At 45.9% G+C, this 21555-nt stretch overlaps 1 protein-coding gene across 10 annotated transcripts in view; it reads right to left on the reverse strand.

Annotated features, from left to right (window-relative positions):
• Window positions 1-21555, reverse strand: part of LOC138756955 (uncharacterized) — an 85139-nt gene that overhangs the window by 49721 nt on the left and 13863 nt on the right. For all 10 annotated transcript variants that reach the window (XR_011353248.1, XM_069923451.1, XM_069923453.1 and 7 more), the window contains 3 exons: window positions 3540-3743; window positions 1403-1480; window positions 61-112 (listed from right to left, as the gene is read on the reverse strand). Coding sequence is in view for 9 of the 10 variants with exons in the window: in XM_069923451.1 (XP_069779552.1) it covers window positions 61-112; window positions 1403-1480; window positions 3540-3743 (334 nt within the window). In the remaining variant the exon portion in view is untranslated. The remainder of the gene's footprint in view (window positions 1-60; window positions 113-1402; window positions 1481-3539; window positions 3744-21555) is intronic.

A 21555-nucleotide genomic window follows, 5' to 3' on the forward strand; every position in this document is an offset into this window, starting at 1 on the left:
CCTTTGATCATGTCTATTTACCCATCCAGGTGTGTACTGATCCTCACAGTATATAGTTACCTGTAAACAAGCAAGGATTTGATACAATCTCATCGGGTGGAAATTTCTCCTTCTGTAAAGGCAAAAAACAGTTAATTGGCCTGGGGCTCATGGCGAATTACAACATCTAAATAAAAATCACTTTCCCAAATCTATCTTTTAGTATAATCTTAGAAACTCAATCTGCAATGAGAGGAAATTCAGAAACATCCAAACCCAAAGAAAACTACATAATGGAAAGAAACACGGCAGCAATATCCGGGGTTTAAATCTGGTGCCGTCTGTAAGGAGTTTGTACACTCTCCCCGTGTCTGCGTTGGTTTCCTCCAGGTGCTCCGGTTTCCTCCCACCATTCACGACGTTGTAGGTTAATTTGGGTGTAATTGGACGGCAAGGGTTTAAATGGAATCGGAATCAGCTTCAACCGTGCAGCAAGTAAAATAAAATGAAAAGTATGAGCAGGAAAGCAGTCCTGAACAGCCCAGTTTGAAATGTTCAATTTTCTACATTACAGTCAAAGTTGACAGTGTCATCTCCTCCACACTGAGGAGTTTGGGGACCACTTGTGCCTACAAGTGTGACCACACTCACGTGCCACTTACATTTTCTGTCCCTTCCTCTCACTTCGTCCTTCACCCTCTTGCATTGTCCCATTTCAGACAGGGCTCTTAAAACATTGAAGGAATTTCACAGGAGCCGTGGGAAAACAAGAGTTGGCGCTCGGGCACAGAAAGTGAAACCACATTCACTAACCAGAAACTTGATCTGAAAGAGGTCTGGAGTGAGAGTTTGTTGTCACACACAGTGCAATGAACGGATGCACTGAAATTCTTACTCCCTGCAGTCAAACAGGTGCGTAAATTAGATCAACTGCAAAAGTAAAAAAATTCGATGTTCCAAACTGCCAGAACATAAAAATAGAAACTTTTTTCTAGGATGGAAGTTTAGACAAACAGCCCGGTAACCGGCCATCTCAGCCCACGAGCCCAAGCCGCCAAATTTACAGCCCATTAACCCACACCCATCCTATGTTTTTGAATGGTGGGAGAAAACTGGAGCCTCCGGAGGAAACTCCTTACAGACAGCGCCGGATTCGAACCCTGGTCCGGTCCCGATCGCTGGCACTGTGAAGGTGTTGGGTTAACCACTAAGCCAAACCGTGCCTCCCCATAAAAGGTAGATAAGATAAATATTTGCAGCTGTAGCTAGTGCAGAGAGAGATCAGTTAGAAGAGAGCAACATTGTGCAGTGTCATCACATCTTTGAACAAGGGGAAAGTGTTCACTTCACAGCCTTCTGCCCCTTGTTCCATGGCCTCCTTACTGGTTCAGAGCCAGGAAGCTATTTTGGAGAACCGACTCACCTGTGCGATTGGAGACGGCCCATAAAAACTATCCAGGCATTTCTTATATCTGTAGCAGGCGAGGGCATCCTCAGCTGCCTGCAAGGAAAAAAAATGGGTTTCTCTCTGGAAAAAAGCGCTCTCAAAAGAAATAGGCTAACAACTGTAGCGCTGGCACACCTGTTTATGGAGCAATGGGCCTCAGAGCAGAGCAGACAGGACACCTTGGAATTGGGGGGGGGGGGGGGGGAGGGTGGCAGAATCGAGGGAGCAGGTCGAACCACTGGCTCACAGCGCCAGAAACCTTGGTCATTTCTGACCTCAGCTGCTGCCTGTGTGGAGCTTGCATGCTCTCCCTGTGAGCACACTGGTGCTCCATTTTCCTCCCACACTTAGAGGAATCGTCCACTGTAAATTTACCCTGAGTCTGCAGGTGGAATCCATGAGCTGAGGACAATGTGGGTGAATAAACTTAGAGTTATTGTCAGATTGGTGTTAGCAGGCATCTGGTGGTTGACAGGAACCTGAAGGGCCGAGGAGCCTGTTTCCGAGCTGAATCTCTGACTTCATCACAATGCTCTTCCAGAAGGGGTGGTGGAGAGGGAGCGTCACACGGTAGAGAGGGAGCATCACACTGAAGGAGGGGTGGTGGAGAGGGAGCATCACACAATAGAGAGGGAGCATCACACTGAAGGAGGGGTGGTAGAGAGGGAGCATCACACGGTGGAGAGGGAGCATCACACTGAAGGAGGGGCGGTGGAGAGGGAGGGTCACATTGAGGGAGGGCTGGTGGAGAGGAAGCGTCACTGGGGAGGGGCAGTGCCACACTGAGGGAGTGGTGGTGATGAAGGAGGGACACATTGAGGGAGGGCTGGTGGAGAGAGTAGCGTACCATGGGAGATGTGGTGGAGAGAGAGGGTCACATCGTCGGAAGGGTGGTGGAGAGGGAGCATCACTGGGGAGGGGCAGTGCAGCACTGAGGGAGGGGGATGATGAGGGAGCATCACATTGAGGGAGAGATGGTGGAGAGTTTTCCACACAGAGAGTGGTGGGAATATGGAATATATACAGAGGAGGTATTGGAAGGTAAATAAAACATGGAACATCGGGCACTGAATGGCAACAGGTTCTTCGACCCATGTGTCTGTGCTGAACATGATGTCCAAACTAGAGCTCTGCTGTCTGCACTTGATAGATATTTCATCCTCCCCTTCATATTTATCTGTCTATTTGTTCTTGGATCCGAGAGACAGGAAGGGGGATGGGCCACATGCAGTCCAGGAGGAGGGTGTAGAACGAATTAGACAGATTAGGAGAATGGGTGGAAAAGTGGCAAGTGAAATACAATGTCGGTCTTGCACTTTGGTAGAAGAGATAAGCGGGAAGATTATCTTCTGAATGGGGAAAAATTGAAAATACCCAGTTGCAATGCGACCCAGGAGTCCTCGTGCAGGACGGCCTGAAGGTGAACTTGCAGGTTGAGTCAGTGGTGAAGAAGGCAAATGCAATGCTGGTGTTCATTTCCAAGGGAATAGGATATAAGAGCAGGGATATGATGTTGAGGCTTCAGAAGGCACTGGTGAGACCTCATGTGGAGAATTGTGAGCAGTTTTGAGAAAGGATGTGCTGACTTCGGAGAAGATTCAGAGTCAGTTCACAAGGATGATTCCCAGGAATGAAAGGGTTATCAAACGAGGAGTGTTGGACAGGTCTTGTCCTGTACTCGTTGGAATATAGAAGAATGAAGGAGGATCTCATTGAAACATTTTGTAAGTTAAAAGGCATGGACAGAGAAGATGTCGAAAGATTTTTTTTACCCATGGGAGGAGAGTCTAGACAAAAGGACACAGAAATGCGGAGGAATTTCTTTAGCCAGAGTGTAGTGAATCTGTGGAATTTGTTGTCACGGGCAGTTGAGGAGGCCAAGTCACTGGGTGTATTTAAGGGAGAGATTGATAGACTCTTCATTAGCCAGGGCATCACAAGTTATGGGAGAAGGCAGGGCAGTGGGGCTGAGTGGGGAAATGGATCATCTCATGATTGAATGGCGGGGTAGTCTTAATGGGCTGAATAGCCTATGGTCGAATCGGCATGGGAAATGTGACCAAATGATTGTTTGATTCGATGCAGATGAAACTTGTTCCGGCTCTTTCATTACCTTGTTTGTATCGTAGGTGCAGCTGGTCTGTGGACATATCTGGTAGCCACAGGGGTCACAGTAGTGATAGTTGAAACGGTCCATGCAAGCTGTGTATGCATTCATATGCGGTCTACAGTAGTGCACACAGGGCCTGACGGGAGGGAAGCATCCTCGATAGTGATCCATGTAGGTGGTTGGGATGCTGGGGTCTATCTTTGGAACCTGTTGGCCAGAAGAAGCAAACTGTCAAACCACAAAGGAGTTTCACCAGGAACTAAAGAGGAACTTGGCTCACCCGGACATCTGATTTGTTGATTTTACTCTCTCTCTCTCTCTCTCTCTCTCTCTCTTTCTCTCTGGATTTTCTCAATATTTACAAGGCAGAATATAATGTCCGTCACTGTCCTGGGGGAATCTTTAAATTTTTTTACTACACAGTAGAAATCGATTCTGCCAATTGAAACCCATGCCATGTAATTACACCCAATTAACCCACTGACCTTTCAAACTTGGGAGGAATCCAGAACACCAAGGGAATTTTGGAGGAAACTGGAGCCCCCGGGGAAAACCTACACAGACATGGGAAGAATGTACAAACTCCTTCCAGACAGAGTGGGATTTGAACCTGAGACCCTGCCGCTGTAATAGCTTTGCACTAAACGCTACGTTAACTGTGCTGTCTTGTGTCAGTTTTGTGTCGATCCACCATTATAAAGCGTACAAGCAGAATTAGACCATTTGGCCCATCAAGACTGTTCCACAAGCACTAATTTTAATTGAGGCCCCTCCAGTCCACAAACCCTTGCCACCTGAATACAACCAAATTAATCTACAACCTTTGATTTTCTCTCTGGGTCATCTCCAAGCGGATGGCATTAACAATGATTTCTGCTAACTACTCCCCGTTCTCCCTCCCTTCCCTTTCCCTTTTTATATGACATGGGATTTGTGTCTGCTGTAAGGTTGACAGATTGGCTGTCAGCAGAAATTGCCTGAAGCGCCTCTTACAGTCAGAGAAAGAGAAGCAAAAGAGAGTCTCTCCAGAGTCCCCGTGTGCCCGTGGATTCTCCTCCAGCCCTCCCGCAGCCCCTGCAGCCACTCCGTGCCCAGTCCAAACCATCAGCAGCTCGAGATCCAGATCCCAACCTCCGACGCAATGAGGAACCCTTCAGAGCCCTCAGTTCCCTCTCGCATCCTGGTTCCGAGACCAGGTACTCCTTCAACCAGTCTCCACAAGTTCGATGGCTCTTGGACTGGACTCCTTGGAGCTTAGAAGAATGGGGGGGAATCTCATAGAAACATTTTGAATGTTGAAAGGCCTGGACAGAGAAAATGTGGCAAAGTTGTTTCCCATGATAAGGGAATCAAAGACAAGAGGGAACAGCATTGAAGGGCACCCATTTAAAACCGAGATGCGGAGGAATTCCTTTAGCCAGAAAATTATGAACCTCTGGAATTTCCTATCACAGGCAGCTGTGGAGGTCAGCTCAGTGGGTGTATTTAAGGCAGAGATTGATAGGTATCTGAATAGTCAGGTTATCAAAGGAGATGGGGAGAAGGCCGGGGAGTGGGGCTGAGTGGGAGAATAGATCAGCTCATGATGGAGTGACTGTAGGGAGGCCATTCCAAAAGGAGGATATTGTCATAGGTTACCGTAAATATAGTGTTTAAAAAAAATTTATAAGATTTAAACAGTATTGCAAAAACAATAAATGCAAACACACTGTATTATATGTGTGTGTCCTCCTTTTGGAATGGCCACCCTAAGTGGTGGATTGGACTTGACGGGCCGAATGGCCTACTTCCTCTCTTATGTCTGTGGTAACATTGAAACCACCTTGTTGGGGACAATTGATCTTCTCCATATGAGCAACCTTGCCTAATTCCATTTTTTCTTGTATATGTACCAAGCCATTTGTCATCTTGTCTCATCTGAACCTCGTTTGTTTACCCTATCTATGGGTTTACAGTTCTAACTGGCTGGACTTTACATTACCACGGGAAGAGAGGGCAATTGGGTTTCACGTGTGTCTTAGATCCTCACGAGGCCCTGTCTTCATGCTTCAGGAACTGTTGCCTCTTCCACTGTCTTGCCAGCACTGAGATGTTGGCTCATGACATGAACATTGTAGACAATACCCAATTGTGATCTCACTGCCCCTCTCTCCACTTTTACTGCATAAACAAGTAACAGGCCATCAGGTTGTTCATGAGATTAACCTTGTCTGCTTCTATTTGCATTAACTTTAGTTCATATTAATTTTTAAATTTAAATTTCGACATTCAACACTGTAACAGAATCTTCCAGCCCATGAACCTGTGCCGCCCAATTACACCCAATTCACCTGCAACCCCAGGGACATTTTGAAAGGAGGAGGAAAACCGGAGCCCCTAGAGGAAACCCACGCAGACTCAGGGAGAATATATTGTGACAGATTATGTTGTGTTTGTATTGTATGTAGATATTGTTTTTGGAAGATAAATTTGGAAAGGTTTATTAGATTAGGTTACATACAAACATTTTAAAACAGATCTTATTTGAAATACTTGAGCTCTGCTAATGCTAGACATATCGGCCTCACAGCTTTTGCAAGAGCTTTGGGGAGTGCCCAAGAGACTTCACTAATGGATTGTTGCTTACAAAAAAGCAACAGATGAAAGATCTTGTTGGAGTCGCCTTCTGTTTGGAAAGGAACTTGCTGTTCTAAGAGGGTCATGTGGTTTTGGAAGCAGAAAGAGTCAAACAGGCTTTTTCTCAGAGAGAGAGAGAGAGAGAGATCAGTTCTGTCGTTTGACATCAGCAGCAGCAGCTGGGACTGGAACAGGACAAGCTGACAAGCTTGTGGAAAAACCCCATTTAGAAGATGGGTTGTTGAGTGTTTAGTTCAGCCTGGTCAAAGCCCTTGTGGTTCATACAAGAGGAGAGGACTGGCTGCCTAATGTTTCACTTGAAATAAGGGAAACAAAAAGGAACTCTGTGGTGACCTGAAAGAAAGAGGTGATCATCTGGAAAACCCTGAGGGGGCAAGTTTCTTCAGCAAGAAACTGATTTGGCTGATTAAAAGGGATCAGTTTGTGTCCAGGAACAACAAATCTCTCTCTGAAAACTGATAAGAACCTTCCTGAGCAGTAACCATTTATCATCTTTCAAGCACCAAAGACTGGTGAACTTCATAAATGTTAAATTCTGTGCACAGTATATGAATTGCCTGCAACCAGTAAACCAGGAATGAAAAGTGAGATTGGACTGTGAATCAAAGAACTTTTATGAACTTACACACACATTAAATCAATGTGCGTATCGAATTAGAAGGGGGTTAAGTTAGGTTAATAGTAATAAGTTAAAGTTTGATCCTGTTTTCATGTTTAAAGATAATTAAAAGCAACTTTTGTTTAACCATTTGTCTTTATGAATATCTATTGCTGCTGAGCTTTGGGGTCCTCTGGGCTCGTAACATTACAAACTCCTTACAGATAGCACGAGATTTGGACCCCAGTCCCGATCACCCGCGCTGTAACAGCATTGCGCTAACCACGACTTCAACTGTGCTACCCAGGCTAAACTAAATTAATTAGTTTGCAATTTAGGGCCGCACAGTTAGTGTAGCGGTTCATATGACACTATTACCCACCATGACTACCAGCCCCCCCCCCCACATCTCCATCGGGCACACAAATCTCAAAACCGTCAACCAGTTTACCTATCTCGGCTGCACCATTTCATCAGATGCAAGGATCGACAACGAGATAGACAACAGACTCTCCAAGGCAAATAGCGCCTTTGGAAGACTACACAAAAGAGTCCGGAAAAACAACCAACTGAAAAACCTCACAAAGATACAGAGCTGTGGTCATACCCACACTCCTGTTCAGCTCCGAATCATGGGTCATCTACCGGCATCACCTACGGCTCCTAGAACGCTTCCACCAGCGTTGTCTCCGCTCCATCCTCAACATTCATTGGAGCGACTTCATCACCAGCATCGAAGTACTTCTCTCCTACTGACTACATAAAAAAACAGAAAATAAACTTTAGGATTTCAGTCCATGCCCCCACCTTAAATGTGGTTTGGCCCCCGCCGGGGGTGGGGGAGGGGTTTATGTATGGCCCCCATTGAGAATGCCTAGACTATCCCTCAAGTTCAAGTGCCCTCAGGAAGTTCATCCTCGTCCCTAATGCAAACATTGGAATGTGGGAAATAGAGGGAGGGGAAAGAATAAAAGGTGCACTTTTGCACACTATCCACTTAATTTCTAAATGTCTATTGACCTCTGCATTGAATGCACTCGGCAACTTGGTAAGAGCTCCAAGCTGAAACATTGACCATCCCATTTTCCCAGTGACGCTGCTCGACCTGCTGAGTTCCTTCAGCAGATTGTGTTTTAGCTCCAGATTCCAGCAGGCCACAGTCCTTTGTGCATCTCCAAGTGATCTTCTTTGTTGAAGAAATAACTTTTAATCTCTGACAAAGTTCAAGGTTCCTTTTATTGTCATGTAATAATACATTAAAGATGTAACATACACGATATATGGATTTTAACTTCTCCCTGCCATAAGGTGGACAAGGAGCTGTCATTACCGTCACCCGGTGCCCCTCATATTACGAGAGAAATAGAAGCAAATGAGAGTCCCTTCAGAGTCACCGAGTGTCTGTGGATTCGCCTCCAGTTCTCCCGCAGCCTCTGCAGGTGTTCAATCCATCGGCCACCCAAGCTTCAGATCCAAACATCCGACATGGTCAGGAAGCCTTCAGCGCCCGAGGCCCTTCGGGAGCCCTTCACACTCTCAGCGCCCTCTCCAATCCCAGCTCAAATACTAGGTTCCCATGAGCCGGTCTTCAGCCGCCCACACAGGTTTTCCCCGACAGCAAGTCACACACAGCCTGTGTGGGTCCTTCAACTGCTGAGCCCCTCGCTAGACTACTGCCGTGGTCACTGTCCTGTAGAGTCAATTTCTCTGCTGCTCCTTCTCAATGAGGGGGGAGTGTGGGTTGGTGTTTCTCACTGTTTATGGTGCCCTTCCACTTGTCTGCTGCTCCCCCAGAGTCTGAAATCCTGTGTGGCCGCTGCGAACGCAGGCACCGCTCTCTTGGGCACAGAACCATGGTTGTATGATTTTACTAACCATCACTCTTGGCTCCTCTGTGACAGAGTATTTAGAGGTGGCTTGGGAGGAGTTGCTAGAGCACCTTGCACACACACATTTCAAAACACCAAATTTTTGCAGGACTTTGGCAGGGTGCTTTTCGCAGAGAGCCGCAAAGTTGCAGAATACAGCTGGCCTGGGAGAGCATATGATCTTTACAGGCAGGGACAGAGAGGAGAGAGAGGGAGGGAGTGAAACAGTGAGGAGAGAGAGAGAGAGAGTGAAACAGAGAGGAGAGAGAGGGAGGGAGTGAAACAGAGAGGAGAGAGAGGGAGGGAGTGAAACAGAGAGGAGAGAGAGGGAGGGAGTGAAACAGAGAGGAGACAGAAATCAGCTGGCCTGGGAGAGCATGTAATCTTTACAGGCAGGGACAGAGAGGAGAGAGAGGGAAGGAGTGAAACAGGAGGGGACAGAAATCAGCTGGCCTGGGAGAGCATAAAATGTTTACAGGTTGGGACAGAGAGGAGAAAGAGGGAGGGAGAGAAACAGGAGGAGACAAAAATCAGCTGGCCTGGGAGAGCACGTGATCATTACAGGTAGGGACAGAGAGGAGAGAGAGGGAGGGAGTGAAACAGAGAGGAGAGAGAGGGAGGGAGTGAAGCAGAGAGGAGAGAGAGGGAGGGAGTGAAAAAGAGAGGAGACAGAAATCAGTGGCCTGGCAGAACACGTGATCTTTACAGGCAGGGAAAGAGAGGAGAGAGAGGGAGGGAGTGAAACAGAGAGGAGAGAGAGGGAGGGAGTGAAACAGAGAGGAGACAGAAATCAGCTGGCCTGGGAGAGCACGTGATCTTTACAGGTAAGGACAGAGAGGAAAGAGAGAGGGAGGGAGTGAAACAGAGAGGAGACAGAAATCAGCTGGCCTGGGAGAGCACGTGATCTTTACAGGTAGGGACAGAGAGGAAAGAGAGAGGGAGGGAGTGAAACAGAGAGGAGACAGAAATCAGCTGGCCTGGGAGAGCACGTGATCTTTACAGGTAGGGACAGAGAGTAGAGAGAGGGAGGGAGTGAAACAGAGAGGAGAGAGAGGGAGGGAGTGAAGCAGAGAGGAGAGAGAGGGAGGGAGTGGAACAGGGAGGAGACAGAAATCAGCTGGCCTGGGAGAGCATGAGATCTTTACAGGTAGGGACATAGAGGAGAGAGTGAGGGAGGGAGTGAAACAGAGAAGAGAGAGAGGGAGGGAGTGAAACAGAGAGGAGACAGAAATCAGCTGGCCTGGGAGAGCACGAGATCTTTACAGGCAGGGACAGAGAGGAGAGAGAGGATGGGAATGGAACAGAGTGGAGACAGAAATCAGCTGGCCTGGGAGAGCACGAGATCTTTACAGGTAGGGACAGAGAGGTGAGAGAGGGAGGGAGTGAAATAGAGAAGAGAGAGAGGGAGGGAGTGAAACAGAGAGGAGACAGAAATCAGCTGGCCTGGGAGAGCACTTGATCTTTACAGGCAGAGACAGAGAGGAGAGAGAGGGAGGGAATGAAACAGAGAGGAGACAGAAATCAGCTGGCCTGGGAGAGCATGTGATCTTTGCAGCCAGAGGGAGATCAGTTTTGCTCTCAGAGAGGGAGGGAGTTAAAAAGAGAGGAGAGACACAGAAATCAGTTCCAGAAGGACGAAGCTGGCAAACGTTTGGAAGACTGCCTGGTCAAAGGAGAAGATTAGCTATCTGAAGTGACCTGAAAGAAAGAGGATCATCTGGAGAACCCTGAAGGGGACAATTTTTGTCAGCAAGATTGATTGGAAAAGAATCAGGTGCGGATGTCCTGGAACAAAAGGAATCTCTCTGAAAATCAGCAAGAACCCTCCTGAGTGGTAACCATTTGCCTATTAAGCACCAAAGATTGGTGAACTTTGTTCATGCTAACTTTTGTGCACAGAACAAGAATTGCCTGCAACTAGTGAGATTGGACTGTGATCCAAAGAACTTTTCTAATCTTAACTATACATTACACACATGCTTAGTATTAGAGGGGGGATTAAGTAGGTTAGGTAGGTTAAGTAAGTAGGTTAAGTAATAAGTTAAAGTTTAAATCTTTTCTTGTTCAATTATAATTTAAAAACTACTTTTGTTTAAGTAACCTTGTGTTGTGCATATTTATTGCTGCTGGGTTTTGGGGTCCTCTGGACCCCATAACACCTCTCACAAGCCATTTAACAGGCATCAGAATTGGGAGGCTGAACCCTTCAGAGCAATACCCTTCTGTCTCCCTGGACTGAATACCGTATAGAACACTCTATCGAACTTCTACAGCTGCACTAGGGAAGGTGTACTGACTGGTTGCAATGCGGCCTGGTTTGGAAACTCGAGTATCCAGGATCGCAGAAGGCTGTAGAGAATGGGAAACCAAGCCACAGGCCCTGACCTCCCACCCACTGCAGACATCCACGTGAGGCACTGCCTCAAGAAGGCAGCCAATGTCACTGTGGAGCCTTGTTACCCTGGTCGCAACCTCTTCTCACTGCCGCCTTCCTAAAGAAGAAACAGAAGTCTGACGACCAGCACCTCCAGGTCCAAGATTAGTTTTTATCCACCAGGTATCAGGCCGTTGAACCTCCCTGTTCTACCCTGACTCTAACCATAAACTTCTCCAGGACGACAAAAACATGAGCTGCATGACTGAAACATCACTTTTTTCATTCTTGCACAAACTGGCAACTTTGAATATTTATCCATCTATCCCCTCTATTTCTTATCTCTTTTGCTGTCCTAGTATATTATGGTAATAAAGTAAACTCCCCGGTCTCCAGAATTCAAGCAACTGGCAAACTTACTGGCCTATAATTGTTGGGCCTACACCAGGAGCCATTTTTAAATAGAAGAACCATGTTTGCGTTATGGCAATCCTGCAGCACCACACCTCCCTCCAGAGTCTGTTGAAAAATAACTGTCAGAGCCTCCGCTATTTGCTCCCTGACTTCCCTCAAGGTCCTGGGGAAAATCCCGTTGGGACTTGGAAACTTATCCACCTTCATATTGCCTCAAAAGTTCCAATACCCCCTCTTTTCTAATCCATACATTTTCCATAATCACCCCTTTTGCTTCTCTTATTCTACACGATTCCATACCCTTTTCCCTAGTGAATACCGAACTCTGGGTAACCAAAAGTCTGAGTTTGGTTCCTCGTTTAACATTTCTGGCCACGGTTACAACATATTTTGGCGATGAGGACCTTGGATAATTGAATTGAACAAACAAATGTCAGTAGCAATGGAACAGCTCAAGGCCGTGCTCAAACAGCAGCAAGAGAGTTTTGAGCTCATACAATCAAAATTAATGGACCAGCTGGCAGCAAAAATGTCTGTGGGAGCTTTAATCTTTGAGGAAGGTGAGCCTGCACTTAAAACAAATTCTGCAGACGCATTAATGGACTCTATCACTGAGTTTAATTATGACTCGGAGTCATTTGAAATTTAGTATGGAAAGTATGAAGACTTGTTTTCAGTAGACTTTTCCAAGTTCAGTGAGGCGTGGAAGATTAGGCTGTTGTTGAGGAAGTTAGGCACTCGAGAACACGAGCGCTACATAAACTTCATTCCAGTGAGGCTGCAAATTGATACAGGGTCTGATATAACCCTAATATAAAAGAAAATGTGGAAGCAGATTGGTCAGCCAGAGGTGACTCCAACCGAAAACATGGCACGGAACGCTTCTGGGAGGTTCCTGGAGTTGTTCGGTTCCGTTGACTGTTCCATCAGCTTAAGTGGCGCAGAAGAGAATGGATCATGTTATTTGGTAAAATGTCCTAACCTCGATCTCATGGGCCTCGACTGGATCGAAGGGTTGAACCTACTTGACCGCCCACTTAACGATATTTGTCAAAAGTTGGAAGTGGCACATCCCCCAACAGCGGCAAATACAGCACAAGAGTTGCTGATAGAGTTGAAGCAACGCCCTATTTTCCGAAGGCCTCGGACAGTGCACTAAAACAAAGACAAAATTCTGTCTTTTGCCAAATGTGAAACTGACTTTCAAGACAAAACGGCCTGTCCCATACGCAGCACTGCAAGAAGTGGAGCACGAATTGGAACGGCTGCAATATGAAGGAGTGATTGAACCAGTCGACTACTCATCTTGGGCTGCATCTATCGTGGAGGTGAAGAAATCTAATGGATCCATACATCTGTGTGCTGATTTTTCAACTGGTTTGAATGCAGCATTGGACGACCATCAATACCCACTGCCATTGCCTGATGACCTTTTCGCAAAACTGATTGGGGGCAAATGTTTTGCAAAGATCGACTTAGCAGAGGTATATCTACAGGTGGAGGTTGATGCCGAATCCAGAGATTTGCTGGCCATCAACACGCATCGAGGACTGTTCAGATACACACGTCTACCATTTGGAGTGAAGACTGCTCCAGCTATCTTTCAACAGATCGTAGAGACAATGCTGAATGGTGTTCCGGGAGTTGCAGTGTACCTAGATGATATCCTGGTCATGGGAGCCCATGCTCGCGAATTGTTTGATCACCTTGATTGCATTTTGTCCCACATCAGAGACTATAGGTTTCGAGTGCATCCAGAAAAATGAGTATTTTTCATGAAATCTGTGAAATATCTGGGTTTTATCATTGTCGAAGATGGACGACGGCCAGATTCACAAAACACTGATGCTATCAGGCACATGCCTGCACCCACAGATGTGATCACGCTATGTTCATTTTTGGGTCTTATGTATCATTACATTTCATTCCTGATGGAGATGAATAAACTCCGTGATCCACTCAACAAGCTTCTTAAACAGGGTATCAAATGGAATTGGACTTCAAAATGTCAAGAGTCGTTTAATCGAGTTAAGACGATGTTAAAATTGAACCTTCTTTTGACGCACTACGTCAAACTTGGAGATTGTTGTAGCTTCAGATGTATCATAGTCTGGGGTGGGTGCAGTCATTTCACATATATTCCCAGATGGGAAGCAAAAAGCCATAGCACACGCAGCCCACTCTCTAACCGCTGCAGAGTGTAATTCTGACGAATTGAAAAGGAGGCTCCAGCAATTGTTTTTGCGGTGAAGAAATTTCATAAAATGCTCTATGGACGGCAATTCACTCTTCTGACAGATCACAAGCCACTATTAGCAGTATTTGGTTCAAAGAAAGGAAATTCAATTTACACGGCAAACCGACTGCTAAGATGGGCAACCATGCTTCTTGGGTATAATTTCAAAATTAAATACCTGCCAACTACAGGTATCGGACAAGCTGATGCTTTGTCACGACTCATTAGTGAACAAGAAACAGAGCCGGAAGATATTCTTGTTGCGGAACTCTCGGTAGAGGCAGAAGTCAACCAAGTATTTAAAGATGTTATTAACTCACTGCCTGTTACAGCAGAAAGAGTCAGACAAGCAACGAGCAAAGACGACATTCTTCAAGAGATAATGCGTTACCATTGTAGAGGGTGGCCAAAAAACTTGTCCAAGAATGGAAATTCAACCATTTTTTTTAAAAGACAAGGATCATTAACAATCTCTAACGTCTGTCTTTTGTTTGCAGAAAGGATTGTGATACCACAAACTCTGCAATCAGCAATCCTAAAACAGTTTCACAGGGGACATCCCGAACTAAATTGTGGAAAAGCCCTTGCAAAAAGCTATGTTTATTGGCCTTTGATGGATGGCCAGATTGAACAACTAACACGGTCATGTATCAGATGTGTCTCGGCTGCGAAATTCCCTGTCAAGACAAATTTACGTTCCTGGCCACAACCAAGCGGGCCATGGAATCGTCTCCATGTAGACTATGCAGGACCAATTACTGGGGAGTACTATCTAATCGTAGTGGATGCATACTCCAAATGGGCGGAGATCATCAAGGTAACCAGATCAACTGCATCGGCTACAATTATGGAACTCAAGTCCATGTTCAATCGTTTTCGTGTTCCTGCAACATTAGTTTCGGACAATGGGACGCAATTCATGGCAGCTGAATTTGATTTATTTTGCAAACAATATGGCATCACTCATATTCGCTCACTTCCATACCATCTGCAGTAGAATGCTTTCTGGATACATTTAAATGGGCTCTAAACAAAGCCAAGGGGGAGGGTCCAATGGAGGAGATTTTACAGACATTCTTGTTAAAATACAGGATCACTCCAAACCCACAAAGTCCCGGTAGCACTTTGCCTGTGGAAAACATCTTTGGTAGGAAAATTAGAGCACCATTTGACATTATTTTCCCACAAAAGTCAGAACCTGGACGGAGAGATTTGTATATGGAAAGACAGTTGAACTGCTGGCATGGATCAAAACAAAGAACGTTTCAGGATGGACAACATGTGCTGGTGCGAGACTACAGGGTGAAGACGGGTGAGTGGCAGCTGGGGAGAATCCTGAGGAAGATCGGGGAGGTTCTCTATCATGTGCAGGTTGGACCGAACAGATGGACTAGACATGCCAACCAGTTGCGACCAACCAAACGTAATCTCGCTGAGACATCTGAGCAACTCAACTTAGATGCTCTGTTGGAAACTTTTGAACTGCAGAAACCAGTGAGCCAGCAGTCATGGTACATGTTGGTATCAATGACATAGGGAGGAAGAGTGAAGCGGTGCAAAAACAACCATCACAGGAAAATGAGATTTTACCTGCTGCTCCACAGGAACCTGCAGAAACTTCACAAAGAGTTTGCAACCAGTCAAGTCCTTCCAAGTGGACCCAAGTCTACACTCGGTATGAGTAACAACTCAAAGGGGGAGGTGCTAGGGAGTCCTAATCAGAATGACCCACAGTCACCAGGAGTGGGTGTTGCCATGGGAGCCATCCATTAACGAAAGGACTCACGAGATTGCCCTGTGACTTGAAGTCACAAGCTTGTGTAAATACTATAAATATTTTTTGCCATTTTGTGTAAATAGTCTTAAGAGCATGGTGTTTTGGGAAACCTCTGTGTCTCTTGTTTCATTACTCTGAGTAACCAAGAGTGGGAGTTCAGTTCCTTATTTAACATTTCTGGTCATGGTTACAACACATTCCCCAACAGCAGATCCAACGCTGTCCCTTCTCTAGTGGGCACCTCAATGTATTGCTGCAAAAAACTATCTTGCACACATTTTACAAATTCTAATCCATCCAGCCCCTTCATAGAATGTGTATCCCAATGTATATTAAGAAAATTAAAATCCCCCACTAATGCAACCCTGTGCTTATTACAAATCTCTGCTATTTCCTTACAGATTTGCTCCTCTACTTTTCGCTCCCCGCTATAATACACTCCTATAATTGTAACTTCTCCTTTGCCATTTTTTAATTCCATTCCATACCACCTCTCTTGATGAGCCCTCCAATCTATCTTGCATCAGCATCGATGTAATATTTTTTCCTGACATGCAATGCCACAACCCCCCCCCCCTTACCCCTCCAATTCTATCATACCTAAAGCAGTGAAATCTAGGAATATTTAGCTGCCAGTCACAACCCTCCTGCAACCACGTCTCAGTAATCACCACGACGTCAAACTGCCAAGTGTCTATCCACACCTTCAGCTCGTCCACCTTCCTTCCAATACTCCTAGCATTAAAGTAAATGCATTTCAGAGATTTCCCACATCTTTCCCTTTGTTTGTCCCCTTCTTTACAGTCAACTCTAGTATTTATTACCATCATCCCCCCCCTCCATCACTCCACCAACCATTTGCATTCTTGATCACCTGCCTTTCCACCCCCAAACTTTGTCTACAAGCCTTCTCTATTTGTGGACAAACCGTCTCTTTGCTGTTGTCCTTTATAGGGACCCCTTCCCCCAACCGTCCTAGTTTAAATCCCCCTAGCGAATGTCCCTGCAAGGATCGTGGACCCTCTGCGATTCAGATGCAACCCATCCATTCGGTAGAGGTCCCACTCCTCCAAAAAAGGTCCCAGTGATCCAAGAACTCAAATCCCTGCCCCTTACTCCACCCTTTTAGCCACGCTTTCATCCTCCACCTGATATTATTTTCCCCCTCACTATCACGTGGCACAGGAAGTAATTCAGAGATGACCCTTTTTAGCTCCCGACCTAACTCCCTATATTCATTTTTTTGCACCGCTTCACTCTTCCTCCCTATGTCATTGATACCAACATGTACCATGACCGCTGGCTCATTACTTTCCCCCCTTAGGATGTCTTGGACGTGAGAAGTTACATCCCGACCCTGGCACGAGGGAGGCAAACCACCATCCAGTTTCCTTTATCATAGCCACAGAATCCCGTATCAGTCCTCCTGACCATCGAATCCTCTATAACTATTGCCTTCCTCTTCCTTTCCCAACCCTTCTGGGCCACAGAGGCTGACCTTGTGCCAGAGGTAGAGCAACTGAGTCTTTCCCCAGTTTGACTGTTTCCCCCCCCCCCCCCCCCGCAACAGTATTCAAGGAGGAGTACCCATTGTTGAGGGCTTCAGGGTCTGGGGCCCTCTCTCGCACCTGTCTCTTCCCTTTCCCTCTCCTAACTGTAACCCACATGGCCCTCCCTGGTGACTATAACTCCTATCTACGACGGCCTCACTCTCCCTGACCAGAGTGAGGTCATCGAGCTGCAGTTCCAGTTCTCTGAAACACTGCAGCTCAGCACACCTAGTGCAGACATGGACGTTCGGGAGGCTAGAAGAATACAAGACCTCCCACATCTGACACTGAGAACAGCAAACTGCTCTCACATACATCCTGCCTCTCTCCCCCTCACCTTATGAAGAGAAACAAAAATAAAATAAAAAGCTAATATGTGACAAATAGACAGTCTTACCTTAATCCTGATACGCTCGACTGAAGTCTCTCGAGCCAAAGCCTCAAAGCCTCACTCCTTCACTGGGCCACTCACTCACTGGGCCACTCCTCGCTGGCCATTCCTTTGCCTTACTCTCCTTTTGTTGGCCCTTGACCAATTAACCTCATCACTCTCACCTTGCTCCTCTTCATCTGAACACTGCCCGAGCTCCGGTCACCGCCTCATCCGACTTGCTGCTCGAACCGATGAGGCCCGAGCCCCGGTAAGGATCTGAATTTATTACCTCACCTTCCTCCTCACTCTCTCTTCACTCCACAATTCTGATTTTTTTTTCAGATTACTCTACATTTTGCAATGTTCTTTGTTTTTTAAACTGTTAATGCAGGTGTATTAGTTAGTGAGCGTCAGGCAACTGGAAAATTCGCATATCCCAACATCTGCGATCCCTATAGGTGCCGGACACCAGGGATTTTACTGTATTCTTATACTTTTGTAGTTGGAGTATCTTGTGTGTCTGTGTGGCTGCAGCAAATAAGAATTTAATAAAAACATAAGAAAGAGGAGCAGGAGTCGGCCATCCGGCCTGTCGAGCCTGCTCCGCCCTTTAATGTGATCACGCTGATCTGATGATCGGCTCATCTCCACCAACCTGCATTTTCACCTTAATTCCCCAACTATGTAGAAATCCATCCAACCTTATCTTAAGTATATTTACTGAGGTCGCTTCCACTGCTTCAATGGGCAGCGAATTCCACAGATTCACCACCCTCTGGGAAAAGCAGTTCTTACTACCCTGGTCTCCCCTACCAGTGAGAACCACTTATCTACATCAATCTTTAATAATTATATGGCCTTTCATAATTATATATTTCTATAAGATCCCATCTCATTCTTTTAAATTCCATAGAACCATAAAATCATGGAACTCTACAGCACAGAAAACAGGCCATTCAGCCCTTCTAGTTTGTGCTGACCATTGTTCAGCTAGTCCCAATAGCGTGCTCTCATTCCATAACCCTCTAGACTGCTCCCAACCATGTATCTATCCATTTTATTCTTAAAACTCAAGATCGAGTCCGCACCCCCCACATCAGATAGCAGCTCATTCCACGCGCCCACCACTCTCTGAGTGAAGGTGTCCCCCCTAAACCTTTTCCCTTTCACCCTAAAGCCATGTCCTCGCATATTTATCTCTCCTAATCACAGTGGAAAGAGCTTACTCGCATTTACTGTCTATACCCTTCAGAATTTTGTAAACCATTATCAAATCTCCCTTTATTCTTCTTCGTTCCAAGGAATAAAGTCCTACCCTGTTTAATCTTTCCCTGTAACTCAACTCCTGAAGACCTGGCAACATTTTAATAAATCTTCTCTGCACTCTTTCAATCTTATTGATATCCTTTCTGTAGCTAGGTGACTGGAACTGCTCACAGTATTCCAAATTTGGCCTCACCAATGTCTTAAATAACTTCAACATAACATCCCAACTCCAAAACTCAGTAGTTTGATTTATAAGGGCCAAGATGCCAAAAGCTTTCTTTACAACTCTGTCCATCTGCGACACCACCTTCAGGGAACAATGTACCTGTATCCCCAGGCTCTTGGCTCCTCCACACTCCTCAGTGCCCTACCATTTACTGTGTACGTCCTACCCTGATTTGCTCTTCCAAAATGCATCACCTCACACTTGTCTGCATGAAACTCCATCTGCCATTTACTGGTCCATTTTCCCAGTTGGTCCAGATTCTTCTGCAAGCTTTTAAAACCTTCCTCACTGTCCACTACGCCCCTTATCTTTGTTTCCTCTGCAAACTTGTTGATCCAATTTACCACATTATCATCCAGATCATTGATATAGACAACAAACAACAATGGTCCCAATACAAATCTCTGAGGCACACCACTCATCACAGGCCTCCAGTCTGAGAAACAACCATCCATTATCACTCTCTGTTTTTTCCTAGTTTACAACCCCTCTGTGTATCCCGAGTACCTTAACCTGTTGAACTAACCTTCCATGTGGGACCTTGTTGAAGGCCTTTCGAAATCCATGTAGACAACATTCCCAGCCTTTCCTTCATCTATCTTTTTATTAATTTCCTTGAAAAACTCTACAAGATTCATTAAACATGACCTACCACTCATGAAGCTATGCTGCATGTCCTTGATCAGCCTGTGGCTGTCCAAATAACTACATATCCTACCTCTCAGAACTCCTTCCAACAATTTACCTACTACTGATGTCAGGCTCACTGGCCTATAATTTCCTGGTTTACTTTTCGGGCTTTTCTTAAACACCAGGACAACATGAGTTACTCTCCAATCCTCTAGCTCCTCTACCAAGGACATTTTGAATATATCTGTCCGGGCCCCTGCAATTTCAACACTTGTCTTTCTCAAGGTCCGAGGAAATATCAACGAAACTGTCCCAGATGAGTCAATCTCCCCTCATAGGCCAACTCCTTCATCCCTGGTGCATCTGTACATTGTAGTTGGGTACATGACAATAAATTCTCATCTTATCTCAATTCTATTTTTGCTACCCCGATACTCAAAATAGAGACTGAGTGGAATTTGGAATGGAATTGAGAACCTTGTCTTCATTTGTCAGGCACACACAGTAGCCAAGATAAAAGATGAAGAGGAATGCCTTAACTCCCAAATTACTCTCCCACCTGTCCCATCAAAGCCACCTGCTCTCCACCACCCCACCGCACAGCAGAATCTATAGGACCCATGTTGCCCTTATCAGCCACCTCTGAACTGGAGTGGAGACAAATGGTCGACCCCAACAGGATTGCCTGAGAAGATCAAGAGACAAGCCAGCAAAATGCCACAAGGATTTCAATCTGAGTGAGGAGACTGGGCACTAAATGAGAAATGTAGGGTGATCCTGGAATGTGTGCCCACAGGTTCTTGAAGGTAGCAGAATAAATCGGCGAGGCAGGCGAGAGATTGCAGATGCTAGAAAATACAAAATGCAATGAGCCTGGAGAGAAATGGATCGAAACTCTTGCTTCGGAAACAAGGCTGCGCCTCACCAGCGGCTACACTTTGTGAGGTGCTTAAGGAGATTCGGTAGGTCACTGAAGACTCTTTAAAACTTCTGCTGGTGTACCATGGAGAGCATTCTGGCTGGGTGTATCACTGTCTGGTACAAAGGTGCCAACGCTCAGGACAAGAAAAAACTCCAGCAGGTGGTGAACTCAGACTGCGACATCATGGGCATCAGACTGTACTTTATTGAGGACATCTACAAAAGATGGTGTCTTAAGAAAGCAGCCTCTATCTGCAAGGACCCTCACCAACCAGGCCATCATGGCCAGAATGGGGGAGGGGGGCAGGTGAGCCAGTTGGGATGGGCCTACAATTTTGAGGGGGACTACTTGCCTTGGTAAAGAATATTGATATTGTAAAGAGAGTCAAGGGGGGGATTCTTTAGCACAAAATATTAATATTTTAAAGAGGATTCATAAAAAGTTAATACAGATAAAGATAAATAAATGCATTTAACTAAAACTAGCATGTTCCAAATTTATTATATGTAGTGGTGGCCACAAGCACAAATTTAAAAAAAATATTTTCCCACTCTTCTCACTGCTACAATGCTCGCCCTGCACACGCACCACAAGTGATCATGTCTGCCTCGCTATCAAGTGGTAGTTCGATAGGGCATGTCTTCCCCCATCAGTTTCTTCATGCTCATATATTTGTTGTATTGTGTAATTGGTTTATAAATAGACATCGAGTCCACGCTGCTGAAGATCCAGCTGCGCTGGGTGGGTCACGTCTCCAGAATGGAGGACCATCGCCTTCCCAAGATCGTGTTATATGGCGAGCTCTCCACTGGCCACTGTGACAGAGGTGCACCAAAGAAAAGGTACAAGGACTGCCTAAAGAAATCTCTTGGTGCCTGCCACATTGACCACCGCCAGTGGGCTGATAACGCCTCAAACCGTGCATCTTGGCGCCTCACAGTTTGGCGGGCAGCAACCTCCTTTGAAGAAGACCGCAGAGCCCACCTCACTGACAAAAGGCAAAGGAAGAAAAACCCAACACCCAACCCCAACCAACCAATTTTCCCTTGCAACCGCTGCAATCGTGTCTGCCTGTCCCGCATCGGACTTGTCAGCCACAAACGAGCCTGCAGCTGACGTGGACTTTTTACCCCCTCCATAAATCTTCG

The sequence above is a fragment of the Narcine bancroftii genome, chromosome 3 (assembly GCF_036971445.1).
Source record: "Narcine bancroftii isolate sNarBan1 chromosome 3, sNarBan1.hap1, whole genome shotgun sequence".
NCBI classification, from domain to species: domain Eukaryota; kingdom Metazoa; phylum Chordata; class Chondrichthyes; order Torpediniformes; family Narcinidae; genus Narcine; species Narcine bancroftii.